The 20030-nt window shown below is 38.8% G+C and overlaps 1 protein-coding gene across 7 annotated transcripts in view; it reads right to left on the bottom strand.

The window, feature by feature from the left end:
- The window catches only part of HORMAD2 (HORMA domain containing 2), a 91496-nt gene that overhangs the window by 43361 nt on the left and 28105 nt on the right, over positions 1 to 20030 (bottom strand). For 5 of the 7 annotated variants that reach the window (XR_009250387.1, XM_058690779.1, XM_058690778.1 and 2 more), the window contains 3 exons: positions 11788 to 11855; positions 7917 to 8068; positions 7267 to 7520 (listed from right to left, as the gene is read on the bottom strand). Coding sequence is in view for 6 of the 7 variants with exons in the window: in XM_058690779.1 (XP_058546762.1) it covers positions 7267 to 7520; positions 7917 to 8068; positions 11788 to 11855 (474 nt within the window). In the remaining variant the exon portion in view is untranslated. The remainder of the gene's footprint in view (positions 1 to 7266; positions 7521 to 7916; positions 8069 to 11787; positions 11856 to 20030) is intronic. The other 2 variants (XM_058690783.1, XM_058690781.1) reach the window with 2 other exon arrangements.

The following is a 20030-nucleotide window of genomic DNA, read 5'->3' as shown; positions in this document are numbered from 1 at the left end:
TTACTAGAATCCTTTAAGGAGCCTGAGTTAATTATTAGAAGGTATTTTAGTACTCTATTAGAAAGAAGTACTTTTCCCTCAGCATTTAAACAGCATAAAATTTAAATAAGATTCCATATCCAATTCCAGAACATGTGTTGATTGTCACAAGATAGCGAGTTCTTTAAAGAAGCCTGTCCAGGGTTTTCTGTCTAGTATATAGATCTATTGTTATCTGTCCAATTAACTACAACAAAGAAAACAGGCCCAACTTCCCAGTATACTAGGAGGTGCCATTGTGTTTGTGTGCCCTTACTAGCTAGATATTAAGCCCCAAACCATCGCTATTAGGAAAGAAGACCTATCCTGAAGGTGTTGTAGAGGTAGATAAAATGATAAGGACATATTTAGGATGGGGTTTTCCAGACAGTTCTATGTAACCCTGTTTTGTTCTAGGATTCCTTGGTCTCCTACTTGGGCTCTGTGTTCTATTTTCCAAGTGGAGTTAGGTTTTAAGAGTTCTTATAACTTGAGGCACCTGGGGACGCCTGGGTGGCTCAGTCGGTTAAGCGGCTGACTTCGGCTCAGGTCACGATCTCGTGGTCTGTGAGTTCGAGCCCCGCATCAGGCTCTGGGCTGATGGCTCAGAGCCTGGAGCCTGCTTCCGATTCTGTGTCTCCCTCTCTCTCTGCCCCTCCCCCGTTCATGCTCTGTCTCTCTCTGTCTCAAAAATAAATAAACGTTAAAAAAAAAAAATTTAAAAAAATAACTTGAGGCACCTGGGTGGCTTGGTCAGTTAAGCGTCCAACTTCAGCTCAGGTCATGATCTCCTGGTTCTATGGGTTTGAGCCTCACATTGGGTTCTCTGCTGTCAGCGTGGAGGCCACTTTGGATCCTGTCTTCCTCTCTCTGCCCTTTCCCTGCTTGTTGTGTGTGTGCATGCTATCTTAAAAATAAATAAACATTTAAAAATTAAAAAAAAAGTTCTTATAACTTAAAATTTTTTAAAATTTCAAACCTGTGTGCTTTTATCATTTCTGAATTTACTGCCAAATTACAATCTCACTTTTACATTGTTCCTTGGATCTTAAGGATCGATCATACCGGAAAATGAATATTTGTACTATTCAAATATTGAATAATTTCAACTACTGATGAAAATTCTTCATATTTCTTTTTCTGTGACTGAGATAAGGAATAAGATGAAAAAGAAAATTGTGTGAAAGAAATTTTTTTCCATCTTATAGTAGTCTCACAACAAGATCATATGTTAAATTGCTTCTTTACTATAGATGACTGGTGAAAAAGCAGTATAAGCTATTTGATCAAAATTTTGTAGATTTTCTATTTTAAAAGAAAATTTTATGATTTAAGAAAGTTCTTAAAAATCTTTGAGTTAGAGGGGTGCCTGGGTGGCTCTGTCAGTTGAGCGTCTGACTTTGGCTCAGGTCATGATCTCACAGTTCGTGGGTTCGAGCCCCTCATCTGGCTCTGAGCTGACAACTCGGAGCCTGGAGCCTGCTTCAGATTCTGCGTCTCCCTCTATCTCTGCCCCTCTCCCATTCGTGCTCTGTCTCTCTCTGCCTCTCAAAAATAAAGAAACGTAAAAAAAAAAAAATCTTTGAGTTAGAGGTTACCAAAAGTAGAGATTGTAGCAAAGACATAGAATACAGGGAAAGGTATGGAAAGTTCAGTATTGGAATTACAAGTCATGGAGACAGAAGTTCTCTACTATACTGTACTTTTCAACTTGTTTGGAACGTCCTCTGCCTTAAAATCTGCCAATTAAAATATAATTCATCCATAAAATCACCAATTCAATGAAACCTTCCCACACAGTGCCAATTTATCTTTATTTCTGTATCATAACAGCACAGGCTTTGGAGCCAAATTGCCTTGATCTGAATTGTGGCCCTGCTACTTATTCACTGTGTATGCAGTCTTGTGCTAACTTCTCTAAGTCTGTTTCCTCATTGCAGGGTAATAATAGACTCTACTTCATAAAATAACTGGGAAGATTAAAAGTGACAATACATGTAAAGCCGCGAGAACAATGCTCTATTGTTAGTTAAAATTATTTCTATCATTCATATACTCTCCATTATTATTTGCCATTATATTATGTAGGTATTGTCTCTTCAGCCAGAGTTACCAAATGTAGAAAATATATTTTGTATGCTTTTGTCTTCTTTACAATGCTCAGCAAGGTATTGCTCTTGATAGGAATTCAAAAAACATCCCAGAGAATCTTAGCATGAAAGGGATCTCAGAGGTCAAATAAGTTTAACTTTTCCCCTAAATCATGATTTTTCTCTTGCAACACCCTGGAGACCATCATCTATACTCTATTTTGAACACAGTGTGTGTGTGTGTGTGTGTGTGTGTGTGTGTGTCTGTGTGTGTGTATGAACACAGCTGGTGACAAGAGTTCACCTTTCTCAAGACAGTCAGGTTTATTAAACAATTGTCATTATTAGAAAATCTATCCTGAGGAGGTAGAGAAGCTGGCAAGCTTCTAGAAAATGATTTGGTAATACTCATTAAAGAGCTGTGGAAATTTCAGACTCTGTAAATTTCACACCTGATACCATATCCTTAAAAAACAAGGAAAATTCTGTCATACATACAAAAGTATTTATTATAACACTATTTATAATAGCAATATCAAGAACTAACTTAAATGTTTAAAAGTAGGGAAATGGTAGAGTAAGTACCTATATAAAACAAAAGTTCATTAAAATTAGAAATATGAAGATTAAGGTGGGACATATTTATAAAGTTAAGTATAAAAGTAAAACAAATTGTATATATAAACCACGATTAAAACCATATACAAATATGGGTATCTGTGGAAAAAGACTGGAGGTGATGGAACATACAAAAAGAACATTATTGATAAGATGGTAGCAGTTAGAAGATTTGCATTGCTTTTTAAATTACCTTAATGTCATTATAATAATGCTTTCAAATTTTAAAAAGAAAGTTCTTCCTTCTAATGATTCAAAATCAACCTCCTCTCACCCCTGTGATTTTCATTTCCTGTCTCTCCTTCTGCCCTTTGAAGTTACACAAAATAAATGAACTTGAAATATTTGAAAATGATTATTATAGTTTTACTACCCTCATTCTCTGGTACTCTAAAGACAGATTAGAGAGGCGATGCCGACATCAGGGAGACTCAGTAAGGAGACTTAGCTGTCAGTCACAAAGAAAGCAAGGATGACAGCCTGAATCAGCACAATGGCAATAGAGCCAAACTTGAGAAATATTTCAAAGGCAAAATAGATGGAAATGGTAACCAAAGGGATGTGAGAAGTGAGAACACAGAAGTTGAACACATTCCTGGTCAGGCTGTTTGATAAAATGATGGTTACAACACCAAGGTAAGGAACCTGAGGAAAGAAAGAGCATATTTGATCAGAAGTTGAAATTCTATTTGGAGATGTTGAATTTGAGGCACTTGTAGGATATATATGTCTATATATTGATGGAAAGATCAATTTGAAGTTAGGGAGACAAAAACCAAACCAGACAAAACATGAATGAAACAGAGAACAAATAACATCATACCAAAATATACAAATATTTGAAGGTGGGAGAGAGAAAGGTATTTATATTTACGTTATATTTTATATTTATATTTTTTGGTATAAAGTTATTCATGGGGGGCTTTTATAATTGAAAAATCTCTTCTGTTTCTGTAATTATGTCCCCTTTTTAGAGAAGAACATAGAGAACATCTCTAAACTTCCGAATAGACAAAAATTTTTTTTAAAAAACTGCACACAGTAGTTTTTTAAAAAACTATTTGCCACAGCACACTCTTAAGACACTAAAAAGGCAACTCATAAAGTCAAAGATACTGACAATACATGTATCTGATAAAGGACTTACACATGGAATATATATGCAGAACTACAAATCAGTAAAAATGAAAGATGATCGATCCAATAGAGCCCAATAAATAAAAATGACAACTTGGAAAGACACTTCACCAAAGAGGATATCCAACGTGGTCAATAAACATATGAAAAGATGCTCACCTTCATTAGTCATCAGGGAACTATAAACTAAAACCACAGTGGCATCCCACTACACACCCATCAGAACAGCTAAAATTAAGACAGAAAATGCCAAGGGTTGGTGAGGATGTGGAGCAACCACAACTCTCATACATTGCTGATGGGAATATAAATTAGCACAATCACCTTGGAAATTGTTTTGTAGTATCTATTAAAACTAAATGCAGGGGCACCTGGGTGGCTCAGTTGGTTAAGCGTCCAACTTCAGCTCAGGTCATGATCTCACCGTTTGTGAGTTTGAGCCCAGCATCGGCTCTGCTCTCATCATAGAGCCTGATTTGGATCCTCTGTCTCCCTCTCTCTGCCCCACCCCCACTCATGTGCACACACTTTCTCTCTCTCTCTTAAAAATAAATAAACATTTAAAAATAAAATAAAATAAAAATAAATGCACACATATTCTTGACGCAGCAAATCTGCTCCTAGCCGTTCTATTCTCACCGGAAATATGTACATATTTCATTGAGAAACATGTTCGGAATGTTTAGAGCAGTACTATCCATAATAGTCAAAACCAGAAAATTATCTAAATGCCCATCAACATTAGATGAATGAATAGTGAGAACATGCAAGAATATGGATAAATATCACAACATAATGTTGAGAGAACAAATGGCTCATACTCTGATTCTACATCTATAAAATTAAAAACAAGAGAAACTAATCTATGCTAATAGAAGTCAGGATAGAGATATTCTTATTGAATGACTACAAAGTAAGACTTCAAAGTATTTTGTTTCTTCGTTGGGTTTTGATTTCACACGTTTATTCAGTAGGCTGGGACAAAGGTGAGACAAACAGGTTACCTAAGGAGCAAAATTTAAGAACGTGCTTACTCTCACCATGCTTGCTTCACCCTCATCCCAGTCCTGATGTCCAGTTTGTGAATACTTATTGAGCAATATCATTATGATGTGTTTTTCCATATGTAAGTTACACTTGGATTTAAGAATGTTAAAGGGGGGGCCACCTGTGTGGTTCAGTCAGTTAAGCATCCGACTCTTAATTTCAGCTCAGGTCATAATCTCTCAGGGTTGTGAGATCAAGCCCTCCACACTAGGCGTGGAGCCTGCTTAAGATTCTGTCTTCCCTCTGCCCCTGTCCTGCACTCTCTCTCTCAAAAATTAAAAATAAGGGGTGCCTGGGTGGCTCAGTCGGTTAAGTGTTCGACTTCAGCTCAGGTCACAATCTCATGGTTCATGGGTTTGAGCCCTGCATCAGGCTCTGTGCTGACAGCTTGGAGCCTGGAGCCTGCATCAGATTTTTGTCTCCCACTCTCTCTGCCCCTCCCCTGCTCGCTCTCTCTCTCTCTCTCTCAAAAAAAAAAAAAATTAAAAATTTATTTTTTTATTAAAAATTTTTTTTTAACATTTATTATTGAGAGACAGAGAGAGACAGAGCATGAGCAGGGGAGGGGCCGAGAGACTGGGAGACACAGAATCCGAAGCAGGCTCCAGGCTCTGAGCCATCAGCACAGAGTCCAACACAGGGCTCAAACCCACAAACCCACAACCCACAAACAAAACTGACGGAACCACCCAGGCACCCCTAAAAAAAATTTTTAAGAGTAAAAGTAAAATAAAATAAAATAAAATAAAATAAAATAAAATAAAATAAAAGCAAACAGAATTCTGAGTGACAAACTGTCAGTAAGCTCTTCTCTAGACTTACTTAAATCCTTTCATATAATTGGCTGGCTGAGGAAGGAACTTGAATTGACTGATTTTACCACAAAATTCTGATCTTTGTATAAATAGTTCCTACTAAACATACACTTGACAAATGTTATCACATGTATTATTTAATCTATCAATTGAATTATTCATTCTCAAGTTGTCTGGTTTCATTTCCATGGGTAAAAGAGAAAGAAATTCTTAATTTTGAAAGATAAAAATCCAGTTGAATCGTGTTCATTCTTTTCTTAACCTTGGTTTTTTGGGGGCACCTGGGTGGCTCAGTCAGTTAGGTGATCAACTCTTGATTTTGGCTCAGGTCATGATCTCACAGTTTGTGAGATCGAGCCCCACATCAGGCTCTGCTCTAACAGCACAGAGCTTGCTTGGGATTCTTTCTCTCTCCCTCTCTCTCTCTCTGCTCCTCCCCCGCTCACTTGCTCTCTCTCTCTCTCTCGAAGTAAATAAACATTAAAAAAAACCTTTATTTTTTTAAAACTAGCCTATGTTAGCTATATCTTCCTTGAACAGATTCAGAAGAAAGTTGCATCAGACTCTAAAGCCATTAGCATGTATGACATTGTGAAAATACTAAAGATGGAAAAAAAATCTTGTTTGGTTATATTATTTATATTAATTGAAATAAGACCTCTTTCAATATATGAAATACACCAGATTTAAAGAATCAGAAAGAACATTCAAAAGTTATTTTACTATAGTTATCCCTTTAAGGAAGACTCAAACTATCTCAGGCAAACAAATTAGCATCCTAATCTGAAAATAGTTCCTGAAAAGATTTTATAGCATCACTTCCCACTAAGTATTCTAAAAACCCTTTATGTCTAGCTCAGAATCCTTTTAATACAATGTTGACACACATTAAACTTTGTTATCTAGATGACAGGGTGTGGATTTACCTAGGACACAGTGGGGCCCTCGCAAGTACTCAACTCTAGTCTCTACTGGAGAAAGTAGGAAGGTAAAGGGCTGAGTCCTATCTATTTGGCTCCAGTGGCTCCAAACAAGCTCCCTGACTTTTCCCAGGGACCTAGCCCAAAGCTTGTCTCTGTCCACATAACCAACAGTTGACTATCATTTTGTTTTTACTCTGACTTGAGATTATCTGTAACTTCTTTTCCACCACCTCTGACCACTCAATTATCCCAGTAATCAAGAACTTATTTATACTTCCAGTGAGTATGAATAAATACCTAGAATATTTTTTAAATCCTAAAAATGTTACCTATAAATGGAAGAAAGAAATTCATGGGTACCTTTTATAAAATTCATATATTGGAAAGTCTTTTTCTTCTCCTCATAATGGACAATTTCATCTAACAAAGTATCTTCCCTTCTTGAAGACAGTACATTTTTACAATAAAGACTCCCTGAGGTCAGAAGCTAGTTTTGTTTTAGGTTTTATACCTGGCATACTCCATTGGACTGTTACTGTGATATAACCTGTGTAGGAACTCGAAAATGTTAGCTATGTTTAACTGAAGCAACAGAGTCTCACTAAAGCTTTGTCTTACATGATTGCTGCATTCTTCTTCTTCCTCATCAAAGTCTAGACCCTGATGGGCAATCTCAGTTGTGCTGTTCTCCTGAAAGAGATTGTTCTCCAAATCAGACACTCTGGTGGCCTCAGTTGTGACTTTTACTTTCATGCTATGAAAGCCAGTGGAGACCAATCCCACTTGCAGGTTTACAGGCTCCCCCTCAAACAGCAGGAAGTGTGAATTTACCCCTTCTTTAAAACCAGGGGGTTGGTAATCATGAGGAGTCACTGCAAAATGAAAAGGGCAGAAAACCAAGAAAACTGTGTTTAAATTTAATCAACAAGTTAGATTAATCTTTCATGTATACCAACAGATCTCTCAGATGCTTACAAAATCTCTCTATATAAAATATTACTTCAACGCTTAAGAAGGAATTTGACTAGGGGTGCTGGGGTGACTCAGTCCCAGTAAGCGTCTGACTTTGGCTCAGGTCATGATCTCATCATTTTTGTAGGCTCAAGCCTTGCATCAGGCTCTGCGCTGACAGCGTGGGAACCTGCGTGGGATTCTCTCTCTCTGCCCCTCCCCAGCTCATGCTTTCTATAAATAGATAGATAGATAAACAAATTCATAAATAAATACATAAATAAATAGAAGGAATTTGACTAGTGGTCTCCACCTACCTGCATTATAGTAGTGGAGTTTCATAGTAAGTATAACATCATTAGGAAGGGGTCCAAGGTTCTGCATTAGTATGTACAATTTGCGGATCAGTAGAACACTGGCTTTCTTAACATCTTCACTGTTTGTCCCACTTTCGAAGCTTGTACTACTACTATAGCCAAATAGAAAAACAGCATACTTTTCAGTCATATACAATATTGAAAATCTATTTCAAAAAGAACAAAACTCTTTACCATATAATCAAGTAAATACAAAGTAAACATCAGGACACTTGAGAATATCTGTAGAATGTAAATGAGAGCAGTGATTGTACTTTTTGCAATGTATATACAATGGATTTCTTAGGTAGCAAGTTCCTAAGGCATTTTAAATATGACCTGATTTCTTAAAAATTTGAGTTACAAATAACCACATAACAGTGAGAACAGTGGATTTAGAATTAGGAGACTTGACAGAGAAAGACAGATATATGTTTTCACTCATATGTGGAATTTGGGCAGAAGACCATGGGGGAAGGGAAGGGGAAAAAATAGTTAACAAACAGAGAGGGAGAGAGGCAAACCATAAGTGACTCTCAAATACAGAGAACAAACCTCTGGGTGATAGGCATTGAGGAGGGCACTTGTTGGGATGAGCACTGGGTGTTGTATGTAAGCAATGAATCACAAGAATCTACTCCCAAAACCAAGAGCACACTGTACACACTGTATGTTAGCCAATTTGACAATAAATTATATTAAAAAAAAAAAAGAATTAGAAGACTTGATTGGGTCTGCTGCTAAGTAGCTGAATGACCTGGGTCAAGTCATTTAGACACTTTAGGTCTGTTAGCTCACTTGTGAGATAAGCTTTTACACATCTCTACACATCTCCAAATAGAAAATCAGTCATCAGCTCTGGGCCTTTCTACTGTCTGGTTATCTGTCAGAGACATCCCCTCCCCTACATGGATTGCAACAATGGCGATCTATTCTTCTAGCTTTTCTTCTTGTCCACACTGCAATAACATTCTCTATATCACTGCTGCAACAACACACCTATAGGAAAATCTGCTCATATCACTCTTGCTTAAAATTCTTCTATTACACCTATCACCTTTCAATCAAATTCAAGAATGGTATGTGTGCAATGCCTTTCATGACCAGCCACACCCTCACCTCCAACCTCATCTGCATTTACTACTCAGTTTCTTTTCACCTACATGCCTTTGCACATGCTGCTCACTTTGCTCATATTGTACTTTTCCCACTGCTTTTTCTGACTCTCCTAAATTCATCCTTTGATAGCTAGCTCATGTGTCACCTCTTTAAGGAAGTTTTTCTTGATAATTCCCATACATTACTCCTGTTTATAACTGTTTGTATGCTCCCCTTTAGATTATGCATGGCTATATCTTCTCATGCCCACAGTACTGTTTTGTGCCAGCTACAGTAAATACTCAATAAATATTTGTGAGATGAATGAATGAATAAGTTGAACCAAATTACCTTCTAACCCTAAATATTTTTAATTTCTCTCCAAATTCTCTTTTCAAATAGGTCTCATATTTGAGTAGTTTCTAGGAAGAACTATCACTGCAATATATTTGCACAATGCCTTTCACATAGTAAGCATTCAATAGTGAAAAATAATCTTAATTAATTGAGTACTGGAGGAAATGTAAATTCATAAAACAGACATTATTAAGTGAATACATTTGGTCCTCTTTTGATTTTGAATATATTGTCTACTAAGATTTAACCAATTTGAAATAGGTAGCCTGAGTGAAGGGGCATGTAGCATGTAGCTTATGGGATCTTTCAGTATATATCATATTCATAAAATCATATCATGTAAAATCATACTCAAGACTCTCATGTACTCTTTTAAAAGGGAAGCTATTTTTACCATGGAAGAGGTAATAAGGTAATTTTGTATGATCAATCATTTAAATAAATGTTTACCTTTAGTTTCTAGGAAACTAGTAATATGCATTACCTTCTCTCCTCCTTAGTAGCTGAAAGATTTGGCCATTTGTGTTACTGCTCACCTCTTGGCACATATGCCTTCATAAAAGAGATTAATCTGGTTGCCAGTAGTACATTTGACTTTTAGAGAGTAAAAGGCAACTGTTTAATGTGGGAGAATATGTATGAAAAGTGTATAATCTTTCAAATGCTATATATATATATACATTTATATATACATATACTATATATACTATATATATATATATATACATATATATAGTACATATATATTTATGTATATTTATATATACATATACTATATATACTATATATATACATATATATATACATATATATATAGTACATATACTATATATGTACTATACATATATATACATATATATATTAGTTTATGATGATTAATATTTTAATTCTCATTCCTAGAACTTACTTCCTCTTCACATCCTAGTGCTGTGTTTTACAAATAAGGGAATAATTAAGGAGGTGAATCTCAGAGAGAAATTCTCAAACTTGCAGTAAATGATAAGACAGAGCTAATAGCACAAAAAATTGAGAATTAGGCCACGTTTCTCTTCAGAGTCATTCCTTTCATGGGCACTCATTCCCCTGACTTGGAGCCCTCTACCACCCAGGGCTTTTCACTATCATCCATCCTCTCCACTTCTATTCTATCTCATCAGCAAAATTAGATCTTTCTGAATCCAAAAGCTACTGGGATAGGAATAAATGTTGCTTTTCAATAAAATATCTCCATCTATACTGGGGACCCTCTGAAGCAAATACCCACGTCTTTGCTCTTTAACCCATTAGTGTATCTAAAATTTGGCACTTTAGGGGCGCCTGGGTGGTTTGGTCGGTTGGGCGGCCAACTTCGGCTCAGGTCATGATCTCGCAGTCCGTGAGTTCGAGCCCCGCGTCGGGCTCTGGGCTGACAGCTCAGAGCCTGGAGCCTGTTTCCGATTCTGTGTCTCCCTCTCCCTCTGCCCCTCCCCTGTTCATGCTCTGTCTCTCTCTGTCTCAAAGATAAATAAACGTTAAAAAAATTTTTTTTTAATTTGGCACTTTAGACTTGATAGGAAAATGCAGTGCTTTCCAATCTTTTTTCCATACAGGGACACACACAGAAAATTACATTTGTATGATATACTGGGACAAGCAGATGAGAATATTTGTGTCTATAGGCAAATAGTTCAGGGATTTCATCTACTCCAGGCCCAGGCTAGCTATCTTGAGGGCAGAGAAGATCAATATCTTGGCACAGCAATGGAGAAACTTTAGATTAGTGGCTAGATAGAATCTTACAGAGTTCTTCAATCAACACCATGTAGACAGCCTCATTAATATTTCGACTGCTGTGCCACCCACCAACCACCATTGCCTCCAAGGACCACCACCATCACTGCCACTACCATCAGGTACCATTTACAGCTTTTTAAAATATGCCAGGCATGGGCAAAGTTTTGTCTATGCATCGTAATTTAATAGTCACAGCAACCATATGATGTAAATATTATTCATTCCACTGTACAGATGAGAATATTAACATCTAGGGAGGTTGAGTAATCTGTCCAAAGTTAGACCAATAATAGAGTGTCCCAAGCTAGGTCTCTCTGCCTTAGGAATTGGAACTATTAACCACCAAGCTTGACTGTCTTTAGACCCCACTAACATCACCTATGAGAAGAGGAAAAGAAGCAAAGGAAGACTCTACTCTTACCAATTTCATCCACAGATTTCAGAAATTTAAACGATTATTACAGTCTCTTTCTATAATAGAGGGTTTTTGTAGGATCGGTGGGGAAGTTACAAAGGAAATATAAGGCCTATCTATGGCTTCAAGAAGCTTATGTTTACCTCAATCCTATTTCTCATGTTTATTAAACAATTAATTAGATTCTACCTGTCAAAATCCATAGTGGCTCCTTCTTTTGTGTATTTGAATTTGAACTGGTATATTTCAGTCACTTTCTAGAAACATCAAATGAAACAGAGAAAGAAATTACTTAAAAAAAGGAAATCCAGAACCTTACCTGATGATAGGTGGGGAATATTTTTATTGTATACCTACTATAATACCATATACCTGTTTGTGTCACAGCATTACATCATTCAGGAGTAATATTTCCAGATATAAATATAGCTTAATTTTTCTCCCCCATGCTAAAAATGAGTTAGATGGCAAATTCATTTTGTTAAGTTGATTTATTATTTTGAGAGAGAGAGAGCAAGGGAGGGACAGAGAGAGAGAGAATCCCAAGCAGGCTCCACACTGTCAGTGTAAAGCCCAATGCAAGGCTTGAACTCACCAACAGTGAGATCATGACCTGAGCCATAATCAAGAGCCAGCCACTTAACCGACTGAGCCACTTGGGTGCCCCAAGATGGCAAATTCTATTGTTAGTGTTTCAAAGATGGAGAAACTAAGACACAGATTCAAGTATCTGACCCAGCACAGGTAAATGACAGAGAGACCAGTTGAGAATGCATTCATTCATGTAACAGATATTTATGGAATGTCTACTTTGTGTTAGGCACTGGAGTTAAAGTGGTGAACGTGACAAAAAAGGTCCCTGTTTTCCTGGAATACAAAGCCTAGTGAGAGAGACAGTCAATAAGTAAATAAACAAATAAAATAATTTCAGATAGTAATAAATGCTGTGCAGAATATGAAGAAAAAGCTGTTACAGAGAATTGAAGGGAGAGGTGCTAATTTGGTTTAGAAGGGCCAAAGATGGCCTCCCTGAAGGGATGATGATTGAATTGAGCCTCAGTGACAAAAGGAGGTCATGTGCAGATCTGGGGGAGGGTGGGGTATCCTAGGCAGAGGCAATAGCAATGAAAAGTTCTAAAGTAGGGAAGTAAGCCTCTTTCAGGGTCAAAGTGGAAGCCAAGTGGCTGGAGATGAATAAGCAAGTGAGAGAGTGTAGGAGATGAGGATTGTGGAACCTTATTGGCCATGATAAGGGGTTTGGATTTTATTCTAAGTAAACCAGAAGTATACTAAAGTGTTTTAAGCATGGTAGTGATTCACATTTTTTTAAAGATCACTCTGGTTATTTTAATAGTGCAGAGGGAAGAAGAGAAACCATGAGAGCAATTAAGAGGCTACTACAGTAATTCCAGGAAGACTAGAATGGCAACAGGAAAACTAGAAAAATTCAAAAAGGAACCAGGATCCAGGTGCCCAGGTGGCTCACTTGGTTAAGTGTCCAACTCTCAGTTTTGGCTTGAGTCATGATCTCATGGTTTCGTGAGTTCAGGCCCTGCATTGGGCTCTGTGCTGACAGTGTGGGGCCTGCTTGGGATTCTCTCTCCCTCGCTCTCTCTCTCTCTGCCCCTCCCCTACTCACACTGTCTCTGTCTCTCTCAAAATAAATAAATAAACTTAAAATTTTTTTAAATATTAAAAAAAAAAGGAACCAGGATCTATGACTTCAGATCTTGCTTTTTGATTCTGCACTAAAAACTAGATACCAATGCTATTTGTTCCCCTCACTGTTAACAAATCTAGAAACAAAAAGGGACACATCCTCATGAGAAACATACTCCATGTAAAATAAAACGATTGTCTAGTAGTTGAAGTAAACGTTTGGTCCGGATACATTGTAAAGTTTGTCCACATATCTAGAGAAGGTCCTAAAGACAGGTAAAGGATGTAAGTTTAAGTTAGAACACAAAAAATGCCCTTCATTCATCTGTTTAAGTATTTGTTCCTTGACACTGTGGGAATGAGGATGTTAGATTGATCAGAAAACGTCTCAATGTTTCTGTTACTTTTCTCTACTCTAAGACTTGGTCTTCCAACTCTGCTGTTCTTCAACCTTAGCAAACAATTTAATCACAGGTGATCAGGTCCTGGGGAAATTGGCTCATGCTGCTTAAACTCTAAAACAACTAATTCACAGTGGACTTAATTTAAAAGAAAAAAATTTTTCTAGCAAGACAGTCTACTTGGGAAATCAAAGAAAATTTAGAAGACTGTTTTATGAGTACAGTAGGAGAGGTGTGTGACACTAGAGGTGCCTACAGCAACACGTTTCCTCCAGACAGGCTAGATACGCAACATCTTCTCTTGGCGAATGCTGGGTGTAATTGCCCTGTCAAGCAAACAATGCCTATTCTTCCTGCCTGCCCATGTTTCACAAAGAATCTAGCTTTCTGATACTCTGAGTTCTTCTATTTTTTTTAATTATAACAAGAGGAGATCCTTTAGCAGCTGATGATTTTATTAACACTTTATTATTTGGCCCCTGAAGCAATTAATAAAAGAGTTATGTTTGTAATTTTTTACACAGAATGCTAACCTCTTATAACTTCCATCTGACTGATTTATGACAAAAGATATATTTACAGCAGGCATTAGTCTCTTCTTAACATTTCATAAAATATTTTCCTGCTTTTCAGATTAATGTGTTGCCTAATAAAGATGGGCCTTTAAACCACTCAGTGATGGTTTCTGTTAATCATACTGAATCTACTCACAGATACCAAAGCAACAACAATATATAACCTTTCTCCTCCCTCAACATTCCGATACACTGGCAAGACCTGTCAGGCCTTTCTCCAAAGCATATCCCAAGTCCACCCATTATTATCTCCCTGTCCAAACCACCACTATCTCTTCTCTTCTCTTACCTTTTCTTCCCTTTTCTTTCTTTCCTTTCTTTCTTTCTTTCTTTCTTTCTTTCTTTCTTTCTTTCTTTCTTTCTTTCTTTCTTTCTTTCTCTTTCTCTCTTTCTTTTTACCACTTCTCTTTTCATCTGATCTGCTTACTTGTAAACTATTCGACCAGTAATTCATTCTCTATTCTATAGCCAGAGAGCTTTTGAAAACACAAATGAGACCATGTCACTCCTTTGCTTAAAACACCCCCCAACAGTTTCCTATTGCCCTTAGAATAAAATCCCAAACTACCTTAGCCCACAAGACCTTACACATCTGTCCCCTCTCTACCTTTCTGACCTTATCTTTGGCTTCTTTCCCTCCCATCTGCCAAGTTCCAGGCTCAGGGCACCCTTTCTGTCCATGAACACACAAGATGCCTTCCTGGCTTAGGGCCTTTGCACACCTATACTCTGGAGCATGCTGTCTCCAGTTGATGATAATAATATTTGGGCACTGCCCTAAATGCTCTACAGTTATTCATTCTTATGCAATCAATGCTCTGAGGTAGTTATTATTATCCTCACTATACATGAATCTAGTAAGGATTTGACTTCAACACCTACAGTGTTAACTCCTGTGCTATTCTGCCAGTTATGTGCCATTGCCTCTCATAGACCTGCATAGGCTGACTCCTCTGGCCCTTCATGCTTAGCTCTGAAGGCTTTCCATAGACTGCCCTCCAATCCTTCCTCTTCCATTCCCCGCCTTGGCACTCTCCAGCACACTACTTTTCTTTTCTTCATAGCATTATGACTATTTGAAACTCTTTTGCTAGTTTTCGTTTGTTTATTGTTTTTCCTCCTGCATAAGAATGCAAACTTCCAGAGAACAGAGACCTTATTTATCCCATTAACTCCTGTGTTTTTATACTTTGAACAGTGTTAGGCACATAAAGGGAACCCAATTAATATTTGCTGAATTGGGGCACCTGGCTGGCTCAGTTGGTAAGACATCCAACTCTTGATCTCAGGGTTGTGAGTTCAAGCCCATGTTGGGCCTAGAGCCTACTTTTAAAAAAATGCTGAATAAATAAATATTCAGCCAGGATAGAGTTCATATTCAATAGGATTTCATCCTTATAAGGAGTTTTTTAACACTGAGGTTTCTTTCTTGTTTTTTAATGTTTGTTTATTTTTGAAAGAGAGGGAGAACAGGGGAGAGGCAGAGAGAGAGGGAGACAGAGAATCTGAAGCAGGCTCCATGCTGTTAGCACACAGCCTGCCACAGGATTCGAACTCAAGAAATGTGAGATCATGACCTGAGCCAAAGTCAAGAATCAAATGCTTAACCGACTAAGCCACCCAGGTGCCCCTCTACAAGGGTTGTTTGTTTTTTTTTTAATGTTTATTTATTTTTGAGAGAGAGAGACAGAGTGCGAGCAGGGGAAAGGTAGAGAGAGAGAGAGGGAGACACAGAATCCGAAGCAGGCTCCAGGTTTTGAGCTGTCAGCACAGAGCCTAATGCGGGGCTCGAACCCACCAACTGTGAGATCATGACCTGAGCTGAAGTCAGATGCTTAGCCAACTGAGCCACCCAGGCGCCCCGAGGATTTTTTTTTTAAACATAGTCTCTAAAAGCAAAATGTGACTAGAAACAGGAACCGTGGAATCTGGGCCCAGAGAGGAAGATGGCGGCGTAAGAGGACGCTGGGCTCACCGCGCGTCCTGCTGATCACTTAGATTCCACCTACACCTGCCTAAAGAACACAGAAAACCGCCAGAAGACTAGCAGGACGGATTCTCCAGAGCCAAGTGCAGACGAGAGGCCCACGGAAGAGGGTAGGAAGGGCGGAGAGGCAGTGCGCACTGCACGGACTGGCGGGAGGGAGCTGGGGTGGAGGGGCAGCCTGCCGGCCAAGCAGAGCCAGCGAGTCTGGCTTGCAAAAGCGGAGGGGACGGACGGAGTGTGTTCCGACAGCAAGCGCGACTTAGCATCTGGGAGGTCATAAGTTAACAGCTCTGCTCGGAAAGCGGGAAGGCTGGAGGACAAAGGGAGGGAGAGTTGCTGAGCCCCGAGAGGACAGAGCTATTTGGAGGGGAACAAAGGCGCTCGCCAGCGCCATCTCCCTCGCCCATCCCCCAGCCAAAATCCCAAAGGGAACCAGTTCCTGCCAGGGAACTTGCTTGCTCCGCGCAAATACCCAATGCTGTGCTTCTGCGGAGCCACCCCTCTGGCAGCAGGTCTGACTCCCTACCGCTGCCACAGGGCCCCTCCTGAAGTGGATCACCTAAGGAGAAGCGAGCTAAGCCTGCCCCTCCTGCCCCCGTGCACCTTGCCTACCCACCCCAGCTAATACGCCAGATCCCCAGCACCACAAGCCTGGCAGTGTGCAAGTAGCCCAGACGGGCCACGCCACCCCACAGTGAATCCCACCCCTAGGAGAGAGGAAGAGAAGGCACACACCAGTCTGACTGTGGCCCCAGCGGTGGGCTGGGGGCAGACATCAGGTCGGACTGCGGCCCCGCCCACCAACTCCAGTTATACACCACAGCACAGGGGAAGTGCCCTGCAGGCCCGTACCACTCCAGGGACTATCCAAAATGACCAAACGGAAGAATTCCCCTCAGAAGAATCTCTAGGAAATAACAACAGCCAATGAACTGATCAAAAAGGATTTAAATAATATAACAGAAAGTGAATTTAGAATAATAGTCATAAAATTAATCGCTGGGCTTGAAAACAGTATAGAGGACAGCAGAGAATCTCTTGCTACAGAGATCAAGGGACTAAGGAACAGTCAGGAGGAGGTGAAAAACGCTTTAAACGAAATGCAAAACAAAATGGAAACGATGACGGCTCGGATTAAAGAGGCAGAGGAGAGAATAGGTGAACTAGAAGATAAAGTTATGGAAAAAGAGGAAGCTGAGAAAAAGAGAGATAAAAAAAATCCAGGAGTATGAGGGGAAAATTAGAGAACTAAGTGATACACTAAAAAGAAATAATATACGCATAATTGGTATCCCAGAGGAGGAAGAGAGAGGGAAAGGTGCTGAAGGGGTACTTGAAGAAATAATAGCTGAGAACTTCCCTGAACTGGGGAAGGAAAAAGGCATTGAAATCCAAGAGGCACAGAGAACTCCCTTCAGACGTAACTTGAATCGATCTTCTGCACGACATATCATAGTGAAACTGGCAAAATACAAGGATAAAGAGAAAATTCTGAAAGCAGCAAGGGGTAAACGTGCCCTCACATATAAAGGGAGACCTATAAGACTCGTGACTGATCTCTCTTTTGAAACTTGGCAGGCCGGAAAGGATTGGCACGAGATCTTTAATGTGCTGAACAGGAAAAATATGCAGCCGAGAATCCTTTATCCAGCAAGTCTGTCATTTAGAATAGAAGGAGAGATAAAGGTCTTCCCAAACAAACAAAAACTGAAGGAATTTGTCACCACTAAACCAGCCCTACAAGAGATCCTAAGGGGGATCCTGTGAGACAAAGTACCAGAGACATCACTACAAGCATAAATCATACAGACATCACAAGGACTCTAAACCCATATCTTTCTATAATAACACTGAATGTAAATGGATTAAATGCTCCAACCAAAAGACATAGGCTATCAGAATGGATAAAAAAACAAGACTCATCTATTTGCTGTCTACAAGAGACTCATTTTAGATCTGAGGACACCTTTAGATTGAGAGTGAGGGGATGGAGAACTATTTATCATGCTACTGGAAGCCAAAAGAAAGCTGGAGTAGCCATACTTATATCAGACAAACTAGACTTTAAATTAAAGGCTGTAACAAGAGATGAAGAAGGGCATTATATAATAATTACAGGGTCTATCCACCAGGAAGAGCTAACAATTATAAATGTCTATGCGCCGAATACCGGAGCCCCCAGATATATAAAACAATTACTCATAAACATAAGCAACCTTATTGATAAGAATGTGGTCATTGCAGGGGACTTTAACACTCCACTTACAGAAATGGATAGATCATCTAGACACACGGTCAATAAAGAAACAAGGGCCCTGAATGATACGTTGGATCAGATGGACTTGACAGATATATTTAGAACTCTGCATCCCAAAGCAACAGAATATACTTTCTTCTCCACTGCACATGGAACATTCTCCAAGACAGATCACATACTGGGTCACAAAACAGCCCTTCATAAGTATAAAAGAATTGAGATCATACCATGCACACTTTCAGACCACAATGCTATGAAACTTGAAATCAACCACAGGAAGAAGTCTGGAAAACCTCCAAAAGCATGGAGGTTAAAGAACACCCTACTAAAGAATGAGTGGGTCAACCAGGCAATTAGAGAAGAAATTTAAAAATATATGGAAACAAACGAAAATGAAAATACAACAACCCAAATGCTTTGGGATGCAGCAAAGGCAGTCCTGAGAGGAAAATACATCGCAATCCAGGCCTATCTCAAGAAACAAGAAAAATCCCAAATACAAAATCTAACAGCACACCTAAAGGAAATAGAAGCAGAACAGCAAAGGCAGCCTAAACCCAGCAGAAGAAGAGAAATAATAAAGATCAGAGCAGAAATAAACAATATAGAATCTAAAAAAACGGTAGAGCAGATCAACGAAACCAAGGGTTGGTTTTTTGAAAAAAATAACAAAATTGACAAACCTCTAGCCAGGCTTCTCAAAAAGAAAAGGGAGATGACCCAAATAGATAAAATCATGAATGAAAATGGAATTATTACAACCAATCCCTCAGAGATACAAACAATTATCAGGGAATACTATGAAAAATTATATGCCAACAAATTGGACAACCTGGAAGAAATGGACAAATTCCTAAACACCCACACTCTTCCAAAACTCAATCAGGAGGAAATAGAAAGCTTGAACAGACCCATAACCAGCGAAGAAATTGAATCGGTTATCAAAAGTCTCCCAACAAATAAGAGTCCAGGACCAGATGGCTTCCCAGGGGAGTTCTACCAGACGTTTAAAGCAGAGATAATACCTATCCTTCTCAAGCTATTCCAAGAAATAGAAAGGGCAGGAAAACTTCCAAACTCATTCTATGAAGCCAGTATTACTTTGATTCCTAAACCAGACAGAGACCCAGTAAAAAAAAAAGAACTACAGGCCAATATCCTGATGAATATGGATGCAAAAATTCTCAATAAGATACTAGCAAATCGAATTCAACAGCATATAAAAAGAATTATTCACCATGATCAAGTGGGATTCATTCCTGGGATGCAGGGCTGGTTCAACATTCGCAAATCAACCAACGTGATACATCACATTAATAAAAGAAAAGATAAAAACCATATGATCCTGTCAATCGATGCAGAAAAAGCCTTTGACAAAATCCAGCACGCTTTCTTAATAAAAACCCTTGAGAAAGTCGGGATAGAAGGAACATACTTAAACATCATAAAAGCCATTTATGAAAAGCCCACAGCTAACATCATCCTCAATGAGGAAAAACTGAGAGCTTTTTCCCTGAGATCAGGAACATGACAGGGATGCCCACTCTCACCGC

Source organism: Neofelis nebulosa, chromosome 11, assembly GCF_028018385.1.
Source record: "Neofelis nebulosa isolate mNeoNeb1 chromosome 11, mNeoNeb1.pri, whole genome shotgun sequence".
NCBI classification, from domain to species: Eukaryota; Metazoa; Chordata; class Mammalia; order Carnivora; family Felidae; genus Neofelis; species Neofelis nebulosa.
This window is presented reverse-complemented; position numbering and strand designations above follow the sequence as displayed.